At 31.4% G+C, this 15,995-nt stretch overlaps 3 protein-coding genes across 4 annotated transcripts; 1 reads left to right on the forward strand and 2 right to left on the reverse strand.

Annotated features, from left to right (window-relative positions):
* Positions 1–1,346: 1,346 nt before the first annotated feature.
* Positions 1,347–3,757, reverse strand: LOC109814075 (peptide methionine sulfoxide reductase B5). Its single transcript, XM_020378416.3, has 3 exons — positions 3,401–3,757; positions 2,100–2,256; positions 1,347–1,695 (listed from the first exon to the last, which is right to left on the reverse strand). Exons 1-3 carry the CDS (start codon positions 3,697–3,699, stop codon positions 1,540–1,542), a joined length of 612 nt encoding a protein of 203 aa, XP_020234005.1. The 5' UTR covers positions 3,700–3,757; the 3' UTR covers positions 1,347–1,539.
* A 4,881-nt stretch (positions 3,758–8,638) lies between these two features.
* LOC109814090 (protein RMD5 homolog) lies at positions 8,639–13,466 on the forward strand. 2 transcript variants are annotated; one of them, XM_020378437.3, is made up of 3 exons: positions 8,639–8,796; positions 12,126–12,394; positions 12,497–13,466. In XM_020378437.3, the coding sequence occupies exons 2-3, from the start codon at positions 12,149–12,151 to the stop codon at positions 13,304–13,306; spliced, it is 1,056 nt and encodes a 351-aa protein (XP_020234026.1). In that variant the 5' UTR covers positions 8,639–8,796; positions 12,126–12,148; the 3' UTR covers positions 13,307–13,466. The 2 variants fall into 2 exon arrangements, with proteins under 2 accessions (XP_020234026.1, XP_020234025.1); XM_020378436.3 differs by having other exon boundaries at positions 12,126–13,466.
* A 798-nt stretch (positions 13,467–14,264) lies between these two features.
* Positions 14,265–14,886, reverse strand: LOC109814103 (uncharacterized). Its single transcript, XM_020378451.3, has one exon. The coding sequence runs from the start codon at positions 14,832–14,834 to the stop codon at positions 14,364–14,366; it is 471 nt and encodes a 156-aa protein (XP_020234040.1). The 5' UTR covers positions 14,835–14,886; the 3' UTR covers positions 14,265–14,363.
* Positions 14,887–15,995: the final 1,109 nt, after the last annotated feature.

The raw sequence follows: 15,995 nt of genomic DNA on the forward strand, positions 1-15,995 counted from the left end.
GAAAGTAGACAAGTTGTTAGTTAACTGTAAAGCGATTATAGATCGCAAAGAAACAGTACATTACAGTTGCAGGATGTGAAATTGCAAAAGAATTTAATATTATATTTGATAAAATAAAATTACTGTATTGACACTGCGTTAAAAAGAATAGAATGTATGATTCCTGTGATGAACAAAAGAGAAAAAATAATTAATAAATGTGTAAAAAATAAAATCAAGACGTAGCAGCTTAAGATATGCATGTAATTAAATAAATACATTATTGTCATCTATCTCCATTTCACAAAGTTATCCTTTCTTTGGAATTAGAGTCAAACTTAATGATATTTTGAGATTTAAATACTTTATATGAGATATTGATGATCTTTAATGTCGCACTTTAACTAAAAATAGGGAATGATGGATTGTGGGAAAACATGTTTCAAAATCATTTTGAATAATTAAAATATTAATTTAAATTATAAAATATTAAATTAAATAATTATTTTATAATAAATTTATTAAAAATATTAATATTTTAATGTTTTGGACGACGATTCAGATGCTGCAACATTGCTACTAAAAATATGACTAAATAACCGATCTTAACAATATATGCGAGAGATTGTCGGTCGACGGAACTTAACCACGAGTGTATAAAATCACATTTTTCACCACGTGATACATGTTGCAACAACAAAAAGTAATTTATGCGTTTATAACACTTCATGATGTGACATTTGAGCTAAATACTTATGTAACGATTTCACCAAAAATAGTTGAAAAAGTCTTCACCCAAAAAAAAATACTTATGTAATGAATGTGTGTCCAAACGGATAAGGATCATCTACAATAACCTGCAAAAGGTGCAGTTTTGAATCTCTTCGTTAATTTAATTTAATTGTAAACTGGCCAGATTGGTGCAGTTTCATCCATAACTGCAGAGGATCAAAATCCGTGTCGAAACGTACACTAGGAAACATGTTTGGATTGCCCTTTAAGAAAAACTAAGAAGCAGCGTTGGAATATTTTTCGGAAAACTTACTTTATGTTTAGATTAACGTATACACGAACACACACTAGTAGGTTTCTCAACGAAAAAAGTAGAGTAATAACTAATTGCTTGCTAACAATGGTGCGTTAAACTCCTCCCAACGAAAAAGTACCAAAATTGTATGCAGTGTTCATAACATAGAAGGCATACTGGACAATATCAGTATCCAAATAAAAATCGCATTACTGCATATTCACGTGTACTTAAAATCAAATTTATTAAATCAATAATAGGAGTCCAAACACGCACTTAGTTGCTTCATTTCAGACTGAGACATACGCACAGGGAGTATTGGACGCGGAACCAAATGGGATTAAAGATCATAAATCGCCAGGCCAATTGCAATTCAAGAGATGAACACAGGAATATAAGGTACAACTCTTTAATAGAGTAACATTGTTACTTAGGCATCATTTTATGAACTTCATTCACAATATAAGTACATTACACAATTATTTACGGATGTTAAGTACGTAAGCAGTCATCTTCAAACAGCATACTCAATTTCAGGAAGAATTGGCGGGCACAAATTTGAGTGAAATGCTATTGACACAATGACGTTCGTTAGTGGGTGTTGGAAATCCTTCACCTTTAAATACGTGACCTAGGTGTCCTCCACAAGCAGCACACGTTATTTCTGTCCTCATCCCATCAGGGTCCGGCTGATAATAGTACATGACAAGGTTATCAATTTTTTACACAATCTTTGCCTTCAGATAGCACTTGTTAAGGAATCAAAATAAAAGCATTTAAATAAAAAGGTACAGTTTTTTAAGATTCCAAATTCCAATATATTAGTTGTTATTTAGTGTTGTTCTCCCATCAAAACTAAAGTTTTTCATCAATAATTCATGTAATAATGATTTAAATTAAAAGTTAATATAAGTTGTCAAGATGAAACTTCAATCTGATGGGAGAACAGTATCAAAAATACCTAAGAAACTACATCTAAGTTGGTTGTATATTAAATCCTCTACTTTTCATTCATTGATTCCTTAACGAGTTTTCTTAATAAGACACTTGTTAAAAAGAGTCTTTAGATAAAACTAAGAGCGAGAGAACTTACATTGCGATTTATGGCTCCAGGAAGACCCTCATAGAAGGCTGGCCAGCCACAACCAGAATTGAATTTTGTTATGGACCTGTAGAGAGGCGTTCCACAACCAGCACAGTTGTAAACTCCCTCGCTAAAAAACTTGTCATACTCTCCTGTTCCAGGAAACCTGAATAACACAAACCATTTTCTTACGACAGAAACAGAAATTCCGATCTTGAACAGAACTAGTCAATATCTTCAAACTAACTCTAATGCCGTGGATTTTATTACTAATAAGTAATAACTACTCCACTTTATGCATCATCCCTCAGTTTTTCTCTGAACATCTTAAGCAATCAAAGTGCCAAGAATCATATATGTGAGGCGTCAGGGTGATCACAGTACAGGACCCTAAACTAATAGACAACAAACATATTCTCTCTAATGCAAACACAAGCAAACGAACACACTTGAGAGGAGTTTAATTTACATTACTGCTCCAATTAGCTAGGACAACACATTACGCATGGCCTCTAACTATTGTGATCATAAAAGCTAATGAGCAATGACCATAATCATTATTTTTTTTAAAAAAAATTGCGTGATCGCAAGCCCTATTTATCTGCAATTTTCCACCACAACCGGCAATTTAAAACCAAACAATGATATTTGGACACCTTTTATTTACAAACACCCCATCAAGACCCACCGATTCCCTCTATCTGTCTCTTCCCATCAAATCATATCGCTTAATATATTTGTATTTGTTTTTTTTATTCATTTACATAGGTGTCATACAGGTTGTTTGGTGTCCAACATTCATTTTTGTGTAAAACCTTCAACGCAATAATGGTTTATTTGTAATTTACGTACAGCAGTAAATGAAATTGTAAAATGAAACCTTCCCTTTATAACCAAGGGGAAAAAATCCACTTTGGGTAGTGATACATAAAGAGTGACACTTTATCATTCCAACCACCTCTTTACCTATCATTTCTCAATTTTTTATCTTCTTATTCCATCAATATATATCCTCTATGTAGACAATTTTGTTCGACCAATAAAACTACTATAGATGATAAAACTTTCCTTTCAAATATTAAAAATTTAACACAATTAGATACTCAAAACTCGACCTCATACAACAATCTCATAATTGATCCACGTGCCGGTTAGTTATGAGTTCATTAATATTGTATAAAGGGAAATCCCGACGAAGAACACAAAGAATCGGAAAAGCTTCACATCGGCAAGATTACCCACTATCCCCGATTAATTCATCCACATATTTTGGAAGCTTAATTAAGAGAAAAGAGAAGTAAGAGTCTTACTCGGTGCCCTTTTGCCTGAGAATCCGAAACTGTTGAGGCGAGAGAATTGCGCGCCACTCTTCCTCGGACTTTTGGAGCGAGCCAGGTGCGGCCATGGCGACAATCCCGCGGCGAAAACCGCGCTTGGGTGAGACAGAAATGGAAATAGTGGGAGAAGCAATGGGCTTTGTGGGGAAAATAGTGGAGAAAGATGTGGGGTGGTGAGAACGAAGGAGAGATGAGAAAATGGACTTGGATTTGGATTTGGTTGAACAGAGTGAGAGAGGAGTAGAAGTGCTTCTCACAATATTGAACCCCATGGTGAAACAATGCACCCTCACCTTCTGCAGATTATCACTATTTATTTACCGTTTCATTATGTTTTCCTCGGTCGTTTCATTTCATCATTTCGGATTAGATTTTTGTATTTATAAAAGTGTAATTTTATAAGTGTAATCGAAGGTATATTGTCTACATAATTATTAAATAGTGTATGCAGATGTATCATTTTTTATATTTTTAATATATGTGGAATTTTGTAAGTTTTAGGTGGAGAGAGTAATTTTGTAAATCTGCTACATAATTCACTATCATGTTTAGTTTGTCTTTATAGTGTTTAACGTGATTTTAATTAAGGATTCTTTGTCATACTCATGTTGGGTAAGATTGGTGACACTAAGTGTAGGGAGAGAGAATTGTCTCTGACTTGCTCATGTTAAACATTAAGTTGAATAGTATCGGGTGTGAAAAAAGAGAATCCTCTCTACTTTGACTGGCGCTAGATGCCAATGGAATGACACTAGGTGTGAGTCAGACAGAGATTCTACTTGAAATGGGGTTGGATGTGGAATTTGACCATGTTAGGCATGAATTTCTAGGGGTTCCCCACCTCATCCATGTCAAGCATGAGCAAGATAGAGAACTTCCTATCTTAATGACACTAGGTGCAAGTTGAATGGTATTGTGCGTGGATTGTCTTGTGAAAACTTGTTTTATTGATAAAATGGCAAACACTAATAGGTTAGGTGAATCTATCATGTTACATATTGTTTAATGTCGTTAGTTCTATATTCATTGATATGGAATAATGCATGTAGATAAATAATTGTTGAATTGTTGAGATGTGATGCTGAAAATGCTTTAGGCATTTAGGCATGATATATTGGTTAATTGTTGAACTTTTGAGGTATGATGTTGAGAATGCCTTAGGCATTTAGACATTATTTGTTAATTACCTTGGGATTAAAGGAGATGGTGTTTTCGAAATATGGATATCCCATTGTGAAAAATATTGGTGTGGTGCTCAATAAACCTAGTTTTTGAAAACCTTTATTGAGTAGCTAACTTTTGAAGTGGATAGTTGAGTCTCCTTTATGATCTTAATTGATGTAGTATGTGTGTCAAATTGAGGCATACATGTTATAAGTAATCGATGTTGATCCATATATGTACAAGGTCAAAACATACATGTATAAAGTGACTAATTGAGTAATGTACAAGGTCAAGGACTTGGTTCCTAACTGAGTACTAAAAGGACATGGTATTTGGAGCAATGAACTAATCTCATAGAGGGCTTAATGTTGTAAGCTAATATTGTGGTAGACTCATATTCAAAATGTTATACCTTAGCAATAATATTAAACTTCATAGCTTAAATGATGACATATGAGATTGTGTAAAAAGATTGTTTTGATTCGGTATGATAAAGTAATTTAGACCGCTCACATTTGGTATAATATAGGTGAATGTATAATACAAATGTAATTAAGATGTTGTGCATATGATGTGGTGATTTTGGTGTTGTTCATATGTTGGTAGGTTCGGTTTGGTTGTTGGATGCCATTGATTGTTTACCCTTTTAAGTTGTTGAATGCCATGTTGAAATGTATTTGTTGTGGTGTTGGAATATTGTAAATCATGAGATGTTGTGTGTGGTTTACATGAGATCATGGATAATATAGTTATTTTACTTTTATACTTACTATATGTTTATTACTTGATACACTAGTCCACCCTTTCATGTTTCCTGGTGGTTGAACTGCGATAATCATGTTTACGCGAAAACATGACAAGATTAGACTAGAGACACATTATATAAATGTAAATAAATATACGAAATACCTCGACACATCTAATATATATATATATATAAATGTGATAGTTTAATTTAGTATATACATTATTTTTAAATAATGATAAAAAATTTATTATTATAAAGGTAAAATTTAAATTTAAAATCTTTAAGACGTGAAAATCGAATATAATATTAATAATATAAAAGTATGAAGTGCATTGATCTTACTAATAAGAAATATAAATAATGAAAGAATAAAAAAAATTAGAGAGAATAGAAATGATGGAGAGAGCCAAAGATATTGCTTACCGGATAGATCCATATCCAAATGGTCTTAAGTCAAATAAACGAGGAAGAAACCAAAAACGTTTTAGGACAACATATAAATATCAATATCCAATTTAGTTTCTACAATTTTTCAAATATGTCAAGTCATTTTCTGCATCAAGCGTTGAACTATTTTCAAGCCTTAAAAAAAGTTGTCCACAGAAGTCTCAAAATAAAAAAAATTAATAATCCAATAGAAATATTAAAATATATCAAAAGTTATATTATTTATTTAAAAATACATGCATTACTTATAAAACAATACTTCATGACTAATAATATTTGTCAAAAATAATTATCTAAATTAAAAAAAGAGACACTTTGCATTTATATATACTTTAAAAAAAGTAAAAAAAAAATAATAAAAAAGATAACGGAATAGGTGATTATTATTTTTAAAAAGAGTAATTATTATTTTTTAAAAGGATAGTTATTATTTATTTTGTTCGTAATTATATATTATGAAAAATTAAAATATAATATAAGAGTATAATTATTTTAAAGAATAAATATTAAAATAAAATATTTCTTTCATATATTATTATAGATAACGTTCTTGAAACTTTTAAATAAGATAATTTATATTATGTCAATAATAAAAACTCATTATATAAAAAAATATATTTAATATTAATTTTTAAATAATATAAAATACCTGATAAGATATATTTACTCTTTCTTTTCTATAAAAGGAAAAAAAATTAAATTAATGAAAAAAATATTTTTATGTTTTAAAAGTCTAATTTTCTCCCTTCAGTAAAACAAAATATATTATTATTTATATTTTCTACCGACTCCGCTTTCTTCCCCGTATTATCATCTTTTATTTATTAAAATACCTTTTTTTTATATTCCAAATAATTTTTATGTGAGATAATTATTTTGGAGGCAAATAAGAATATTAAAAAAATCAAAACCATTTTTTTCCTGAGTATTAAATATTATTCTATACTCAGAATTCAAAATTAACACTACTAATTAAATTAAAATACTCTAAAAATTTTATGTTATGAATAATTCCAAATCCTCCTACAAGATCATCTTATTAATTCTTTTACATTTTTAAACGACAAATATTAAATGTATCTACTCTTTTATTTACAAAATACTAAGAATTTTTATTAAGGAATTTATAGAGAGATACTCCCTCTCACATATACAAACAAAAACACACATATATATAGTAAAAATACTTAAATTTACACATATTAATTTTTTAATTAAGTTTATATAAAAATTAATTTTTTTACTATTTAAACTATTTTTAATAATACTTATTGAAAACAATAATCATGTTTAATTTAAAGAGTATTTTTAAAATTATAACATTAAATATAGTTAAGTAAGTTAAAATTTATTTATATTTAAATTTAAAATTTTAGATTTTTTTTAACTTATATATATAAATGAAAAGAGGGTATATCATTAGTTGATTACTCAGCCAAAGATATAAAAAATGAGAAAGACATTTTTTTTTTCAGTGTGGGTCTAATTAATGAGGGTACGTGTTTGTTTTTCATCCGCACAAATCAGCCACGTGCCATTACGGTACTCTACGGTCTACAACTACGTGGTATCATCATATCTTATTACGTGTAGAACTTTTGATCTCGTGTAATATACTAAGAGTTAATTATGTGTAAAGTTTTTTACACAGAATTAATAATATCTTTTAAAGTTATTTATTTTATTATTATTTTATTAAATAATTAATTGATATGATATTATTAAAAGATATGATTAGTTGTTAATGTAAAAAAATTTACATTGATAGTGTATAAGTGATTAACTCATATATTAATATAAAATTCGTGATTCAAATTTTTGTTACACAATTTTAGTTTATTAATTTTATAAAATCATTTTCTTATTAAATTTTTATCTATTAATTATTAAAATTAAAATATTAATCATAAAATAATATTAAATAAATAATTTAATAATTGATATTTAAAAATATCTATATTAAAATTTACTTTTAATTTCATTTTTATCTCATAAAAATAATATAATATGATGAAAATTAAAATTATTTAATTTAAATTTTATTAAATATTAATTGTTATATCATCATGTGAATTCAACTGGGTAAAAATTGAAGACTGACAAGTCCAAAATCATATAATAAAAAAAAAGATTAATAGACTGAAATTTAAGTAGTTTGAGACTGAATAATTAAATAAGTTCATTATCTTATTTTTTAATGTAATTTTTATTTTATTAATTTTATTAATTTTTTAGGCTTCTTAATGGACTTTAATTGGTTAGTGAGCTAGTCAGGAGTCAATTCTAGTAGATATTAAGTGTTAGTGGAAAATTAGTAGAAATTTATGTTATCTTGTCCATCTAAGCTTATAAATAGGAGTCTTTTGTAAAAATTTTGGACAGAAAATGAATTATTCAAAATTTGGATATTTTTTCAATTGAGAGAATTTTCTCTCTCTAAATGCTTAGGAACTATTTTTTATTCTTATATTTGAATTTCCTAATTCAAAATGTTATCGATCTTTAGGAATTGTGGCGTTATTCCCTCTAGATTCATATCATATCATCTATTTAATATTAAATTATAATTAATATTGTAATTTTAATAATTAATAAATAAAATTTCAGTAGAAAAACTAAAATTAAAAGTTATATAAATTTTTAAAATTTAAATTATATAATTAAAAATAATAGTATCAAAATTACCTATACAATTTTACGGACTGAAAATTCAATTTAACAGAAAGACAATTATACGTGTGTTTGGAAATTGAAAAATTTTACACTCACAAACTTATTTTTTATTCATTAAAATATGTTTTTTTTTTTCTCTTTTAAATGTATTTTGAAACCGATATGACATAGGGTTCAAAAGTGAATTCATAAAAGACTAGGAACAATTTAGTCGAGAAGGATTTATTGTTTTCGCACGTGTGTCTGGTGGCCACACCGATTTAGTCGCACGCATAGTTCCTTTCTTCGTCTCGTCTCCCTCACATCGGCTTTCGCTTTCTCTCTCAGTGTTTCTCAGGTAACAGAAATCCATGTAAAATCTCTTTTATTTTGTTTTCCTGAACGCACACACTCGTTTAGCTTCACCATTTTATTTTATTTTTTTCATTTTTCCGTTACTTCAACGATTCATAGTTACGCCGATAAAACCGATGACAAATAACTGAGATGCATGTTTTTAATTTTTTCCTTATGCGATTTTGATTTGTGTTTTCTTCGCTTCCGCCATTCCTGAGATGGTAATAATTTTGGATTCACAGTTCCTAATAAGTGGAATTTTGAATAGAAATGTATTTCCCCCAATATTTTTTTAAATATTTAGTGGCAATCAAGATTGTGATCGAACAGAAAGAAAGTCAGTTGTGTACTATTTACTGCTTACTCCTCTTGATTTATTTCTGTTTATTTTGATTGCTGCCTTGAAGGGTTGTGTTGCCTTTCTACTTGAGAATGGAGTGTGTTATTTTTTTTTTTTTTTGTTAACTGTGTTGATTTTTGTATTGTTCACTTACTTTGAACTTTGTAATCTGCATTTACCATTTTGATGCTGTCCCGAAGTAAAGTTGATACTTTATAAATATATTTTTGTATTAAGCTGGGCTAGTAATTTGTGGATTTGATTTTGACCATTGCGTTTTGTAGCAGATGCTTTGAACAATTATCTTTTTTTTATATTGCTATCTACATTCACTATTTTGATTCTGTTTTTGTATGAAAGCTTAACTAAACTCTGTATATTTACTATTTAGCTGGTTTAGTAAATTGTAGATTTAGAAACGATGTTGTGCAGTGCAGGCTTTGCAAATTTCATGTTCAGTTATCATGAACATTGTAATGTACATATACTGTTTGATTCGGAAAGATTGATTCCTTCTAAAAGATGTTTTGTGTGCATATTACTATTCGGCTTGCGTAGTAATTTGTGAAGTCATTGTAAAGAACACCCTGCTAGCAAGTAACTTCATTGTTTTGTTTTCATTGGATGTTTGACAATAGATCAATGGGTGTTAACTACTGTTACTATTAGTATGTTAGGATGATGGAATTGGATTTATAGTTAAGAATTATAGATTTTATGTATGGGTTATGCAAAGAATTAGAACTATATATGCAATTTCAATTCTATTGTGTAATGATAAGATCTAAAGTTTGAAAATAGTTATGATTATGAGGGCAGTGGTGGAAGTGGTTGGCAGAAGCAGGAGTGGTGGCAGGGTGGTGGTAGCATGGATAGAGTGGTGGTCGTAACACTGGTCAGTGTTGGTGATGATAGAAGAAGACAAGCAGTAGTGGTGGCAATAGAAAGAGGATGCTATTCTTAAGTCCAAGCCCTTTTTGTTCCCAAAAATCGTTACCTATTTGATAAAACCCCTTTTTGTTCCCAAAAATATTCTCTAGTCTTTTGGAGGGGAAGCTATTCTCACAGCCAAGTCTCTCATAAATCATTTGCCTAGTTGTGTTTCAACTTGATTTACACACTTAAATTAAAATTGTCCTTGAGTTCTTTTTTGTTTCATTTATTCATGTCTCTAATTAAAGAATGTTGCATTTTGATAAGAAGCTTGGGAGAACTACACCACTAAAGCTAATCATTGTAGTTGGAGAGCTAAAGGCCCTTTAAATTAAATCCCACACTAGGATCCCATACTTCTAATGTGGGACTTGAGTCCTATACCTTGCAATTGGATTCTAACATCTCACCGTGCTTTACAACCTTGACACCCATGCGGGGTAGCTTAGTGGCCATGCACTAGCTCTTTGACTTGCCTTGGGTGAACCATGAACGTTGCAATTTTGACATCATCTTCCACACTGTTTGTTTATAACTGAGAGACATGGTAAAAGGCATTGATACCAATTAATAAGATTCTTGGGAGAACCATATCACAGAAGTTAGTTGTTGTAGTTAGAGGGCCCAAGGTCTTGTAAACCTCACACCAGAATCTCATACTTTCAATGTGGGACTCAAGTCCCATACCTTGAAATTGGATGTAACACATTCCATGAATAGGAGCCTTTTTTTACTAAACCCATGTTAATCTTTTACTTAACATCCCAAGGAAACACTCAGAAAAAATACTCTGTTCAAGAGAAACTAGTATTTCAGGCAACTGGTGCTAATTATACCAAATCAGTAGTCGATAGAAGAAAACTTCAGGATATTGCACCTTTGAAGAATATTGTGACATGGAGGAGTAAAAGAAGAATATGGTAGCAAAGTTTTGTGCAGTGGAAAAATTTCATGCTACGGCACAGGGTGCATGTAAAATACTTCAGATCATTCTTGAAGATTGGATGATCCAGAGGGTCGGATCTAGGAGACTCTATTGAGACAGAAAACCTGCAATTAACATAGCTTATAGAATAAAGTTTGTTGAAGTTGAAAGACATGTTGTTAAAGAGAAGTTAGAAAGTGGGTTAACTTGCTGATTATCTCATCAAAAGTTGAGTAGTACACTATTCTAGAATTTTTATTTTGCCCAGCTAGGAAAGGAGAATTCCTATTCACTAGCTGGAGGGGGAAACCATGCATAGTCAGCTGGGACATCCCACAAATAATGGGATTTAACCTTTAATTCATTTCCTATTCTACTGTGGTTTCTCATGTATATAGTTCACCATTGATGTATATATTATTCAGTATGAATGTAATCCTTATTTTCTAAGTTCTAATAGGAAAATATAGCAAAATAAACAGCTTGTTATATATGCAGTTTTTCTGATAATGTTTGTGGCTTTTGGCAACATTTTGCTTAGATTCTTCCTCATTTAGGATTTTAAATCAAAATGGAGGATTCTCTTAGTAGAGTTCAGCTTAAAACCATAGTTTAAGTGACCTTTTTACATAAGAGAAAATATATATCCAGTATTCCAGTTTAACATTCCCTAATATTGTTATTTTGATACTTAGCTGATCTGAAACTCTATGCAATAACATTGAGCTTTGTGTGATTTTTAAATAATAAATAGGGGCCTTCGACATCTTTGGTAGGGTTCGCGTCTGTATATTTTCTTTATATTGGTTGTATTGTAGTTTTTAGTAAGCTTGAAATTATTGTCCCCATCAATTGAGCTAGGTAAGTGCATATTTTAAGTTCAGGTGGAGAAACCAGCTAATATGAAAATGGTTTCAACTTCTTGGATTGGTTGTGAATGTAGTTCTTAATAAACCCTTGTAAGTTGTAACTACTAGCAATTGTTATTAGGGACTACAATGGTTGTTATAGTGTATAGCTGTGTCCTGGTGTGGTGCCTGTTGTAGTAATGCATTTAGCTTTTACAATAGAAGAACAATTTTGCTGTGTTTTTCTGGACAGGCCTAACTGTTCCTTGCAACATTTTTTGTAGGAGTTTGTGATCTAAGCATAAAGATGGAGCTGAGTAGCATCAAAGATGCATTTGATCGAGTAGCCAAGAAGCAAAAATTATCCTCTTCCAAGTCTCAAGAAGTTATTGACCAGCTCGGGCGTGAAATTGAGCAGGCATTGGCTACAATTCAGTCATCGCATGACCCTTCCACACTTGTTGACCAAAAAGCAATTCTCACAGAACTCAAGTTTAAGCTTAATGCTGTTGGACCACTTCAACAGTTGGAAGGATCAAATAAGGAGTTGAACGTAAGTCTTACCAAGTATCAAAAACTCCTTGAAAAAATGTTAAATCCTGACATATCAAAGGCATACAGAAATGTGGAATTTGATACTCATATTATCAATCAGATCATTGCAAACCACTTTTACCGTCAAGGTTTATTTGATCTTGGAGACAGCATCATAAATGAGGCTGGAGAGCCTGATGCAACTGCACTAAGATCTCAATTCTTGGAAATGCATCAGATTATTGGAGCTATGAGGGATAGGAACCTTCAGCCTGCTCTCGCATGGGTCTCTGCTAATCGAGAGAAACTTGTTCAGATTGGTTCTAATCTCGAGCTTAAGATTCACACACTGCAGTTTGTAGAGGTCTTGCAAAATGGAACCCGAGCTGATGCCTTAAAATATGCCCGAACTTATCTTGCTCCTTTTGCTTCCCTCAACAAGGATGAGTTCCAAAAGCTTATGGGTTGCCTCTTGTATGCAGGAAGGCTAGAGAGCTCCCCTTATTCTGAGTTGATATCCCCAATTCATTGGGAGATGACAACTGAAGAGCTTGCGCGGCAGTTCTGCACTCTATTGGGGCAATCCTATGAGAACCCACTGAGTGTAGCAGTTGCAGCAGGAGTTGAGGGGTTGCCTACACTGTTAAAGCTGGCAAATGTAATGGCAGCAAAGAAGCAGGAGTGGCAGGAAATGAAACAGTTGCCGGTTCCAGTAGAATTGGGTAAGGAATTTCAGTTCCATTCGATTTTTGTTTGCCCTGTGAGTAGGGATCAAGGAAGTGAAGAGAATCCTCCGATGCTGCTGCCATGCTTACATGTCCTTTGCAAGCAATCAATCATGAAGCTATCAAAAAACAGCAATCGAACATTCAAGTGTCCGTATTGTCCAGCCGAAGCTTCAGTTGCACACTGCAGACAGCTGTATTTCTGATCGTGTTTGTGTACTTCTCTTCCATACCCTTCATTTGTGTAATACAGCATTTACAGCTTTCTGGTTGTATATAAATATTCTGAAATATCTTTTATATTTGATAAGACTAATGAGTGAATAAAAATTGAAAGAACCTGTCTATAACCAGGAGCTCTGTCTATTCTACCGTTCTTGCTTTTCTGTCTTAACAGTTATGCAGTTGCTTCCATAATCTTACTGGTATAAACTTGTATGATATGATGGCGTACGGCTGTGTATATTATGTAATGGTTATTTGTCTTGATAATTGGGTTTTACTCTATGCCAATTTGAAATTAGCCTAGATAGAGGCGATTTCTTGGACTAACTTTCGGTCAGTCATGTTTCACAGCATGGAATCATTCAAAGCGTTAGTTAATGGTAACCGATTTTGTGACATACAGAGCGGTCAGACAGAGTAGCAGTGGTTTTTTAACTCTATCCGCCCCTACTGATCAAGAACTATTCCACAGTAGATGAATTTTGATCGATATGTCCTTAACATTTTGCGGGTTAATTTAAGATCTCTTAAATTTAAAAAGAAATTACTTCTCCAAAATAAGTAAATTTAGACAAACTTAACATCTTCATAGTTAATTTCCTATAAGTTCTTAAATTGGTTTTTTCTTCTGGACTACAACTGGATTAAGAAACCTTTGGGTATGCTTGTATCGGTAGGTTCCTTGTTCATTGGTTACACTACTACTTCCGATGTAACCTATAAAAAATAGATGGTTAGAGATTAGAATATATGAACATGAACTAAAGCGGGTACACGTGATTCAATTCAATCCAGCGAACCAGATGACAGAATTTCCACCATTAGAAATCCTCACCATGAGAGGCCTAGCCTATTAACGGGATTGAGATCATTTCCGATAACCCTTCAAAATTTGTTGCATAACAAAAAATAAACAAACTTAAAAAAATGTCATCCATGGGATCACAAGTGCAGGAAATGCATTTCTTGTATGATTGCTGACAGTACTAGTTATTTTTCTGCTAATTTTGTAAAATAAAAAATACAGAGAGTAAGTTTCTACTGAAAGCCAATTATTCTGTTGAGTCCGGAAAAGAGGAAAGAAGAAGCAGAAGACTTGGGTGGCGGTGCGTTCCCCTGTCTTATATATTCCTCCAACATCTCTTTGGTAGACCTCGCGGACAAGGGATGAAAATGTGCACCCCACCCAGCGAGAAACCCTTTCACTAAGACCCATTTCTCGTCTTCCTCCATCTTGCTCCATTTCTGTTGGGCCTCGTCTTCGTTCAGGCCCATGTACTCGCACACCTCCACGAAGAGGAGCTTTCTGCTCTTCCGCATGGCCTCCTCCGCCTTCACCACATGGGCGTTGATTCTCGCCGCCTTCACGGCCAACTCCGACGCCAGCGCTGCGTCGCTGATGCCGCCGCTGCCGCCGGTGCACGAGACGCGGGTGGCAAGTTTGTGAGAGAAGAGAGCGACGGGCGAGGCGGAGAAGAAAGGGGAATTGAGGTGAATCTTGAGAGCCATTGGATGGATTGGATTGGTGTTTTTTTTTGTTTTGGAGTGATCAAATTGGAGCTCTCCGTAACAACTAACAAGCCTACAACAAAATAAATTACTGAAATTGGAGCTCACCATCAAACCCTTTTTGATAAACCGTAAAAAATCACTTCCAATTTCCATGCATTCATTGTATTTTTATTTATTTTTATCACAAATATTATTTTGTTTAAGAGTATAAATGACAAAATAAAAATTATAAATATAATTTATCATATTATATTCATATGATTAGATAATAAGAAATGCTAGATGTGTTGGAGCCTAAAGATGAAAGCTGAAAGTGAGTTATTTCAGGGGTAGGGCTCCTCTAGGTGTTAGTAAAGAAAGCCATTGGAAAAATAAGCAACAATGTTGTCATGGAAAGGCATTATTTATAAATAATGTATAAAGGAGTTGATTTCTTTCGTCTCTAATTTTTGTAATAGATATTTACACTCTTTTATTATATTTTAATCTTTTACGTACTAATATGTTATTTAAGAGTTATATACAAAAAAAATGTATACAAAATAAATAATTATTCATTCAATTAATTACTCATTTATTTTATAATCACTTTTCATTTATATTTTTGTTTAAAATTATTTTATTTTTTATTAACTAAATATTACTTATATACATACATATACATTATTTCACTTGATTTGTATGTTATAACTTCAATTATTTTATTGGATTAAATCCTGAATTTTTTTAATCAATTTTTGTTTTTAGTCCTTGAATATTTTTTTTAATTAATTTTAGTCTTTAAATTTTTATCAATTTTTATTTTTAGTCCTTAAACCTTTTCTTCTATTAACATTTTAGATTTTATGTAAAAAAGATTTATTCATAAGAGATATTTTAAGGCCTAAAAGTAAATAAAATTTGTTTAAAGATTAAAAATAAAAATTAACAAAAATTCAGAAATTAAAAAATATTTAACTCTATTTTATTTTAAACTAAATTTATAGATACAAGATGCTTTTTTTTATTAGAGTAAATAATGATAATCCTAATATCAATAAATAATCCAGTAAAAAAAATCCGTGAGCAGATAATGCCGAAATGGTAATCAAATTAAAATATTGCACATACCGCGAGATTAAATAGAAGAATCATATAAATAGTCAAATACCTAATTTA

The sequence above is a fragment of the Cajanus cajan genome, chromosome 1 (genome assembly GCF_000230855.2).
Source record: "Cajanus cajan strain Asha chromosome 1, NIPB_CcT2T_4, whole genome shotgun sequence".
Lineage (NCBI taxonomy): Eukaryota > Viridiplantae > Streptophyta > Magnoliopsida > Fabales > Fabaceae > Cajanus > Cajanus cajan.

Bases quoted from the DNA above. Each gene is read 5' to 3' on its own strand.
- LOC109814075 (XM_020378416.3), bottom strand. From the start codon at position 3,699: ATGGGGTTCAATATTGTGAGAAGCACTTCTACTCCTCTCTCACTCTGT. The intron at 2,257-3,400 runs GTAAGACTCTTA...TGTGTTATTCAG, and splicing joins CTCAGGCAAAAGGGCACCGA to GTTTCCTGGAACAGGAGAGT. The intron at 1,696-2,099 runs GTAAGTTCTCTC...TACTATTATCAG, and splicing joins CTGGAGCCATAAATCGCAAT to CCGGACCCTGATGGGATGAG.
- LOC109814090 (XM_020378436.3), top strand. From the start codon at position 12,149: ATGGAGCTGAGTAGCATCAAAGATGCATTTGATCGAGTAGCCAAGAAG.
- LOC109814103 (XM_020378451.3), bottom strand. From the start codon at position 14,834: ATGGCTCTCAAGATTCACCTCAATTCCCCTTTCTTCTCCGCCTCGCCC.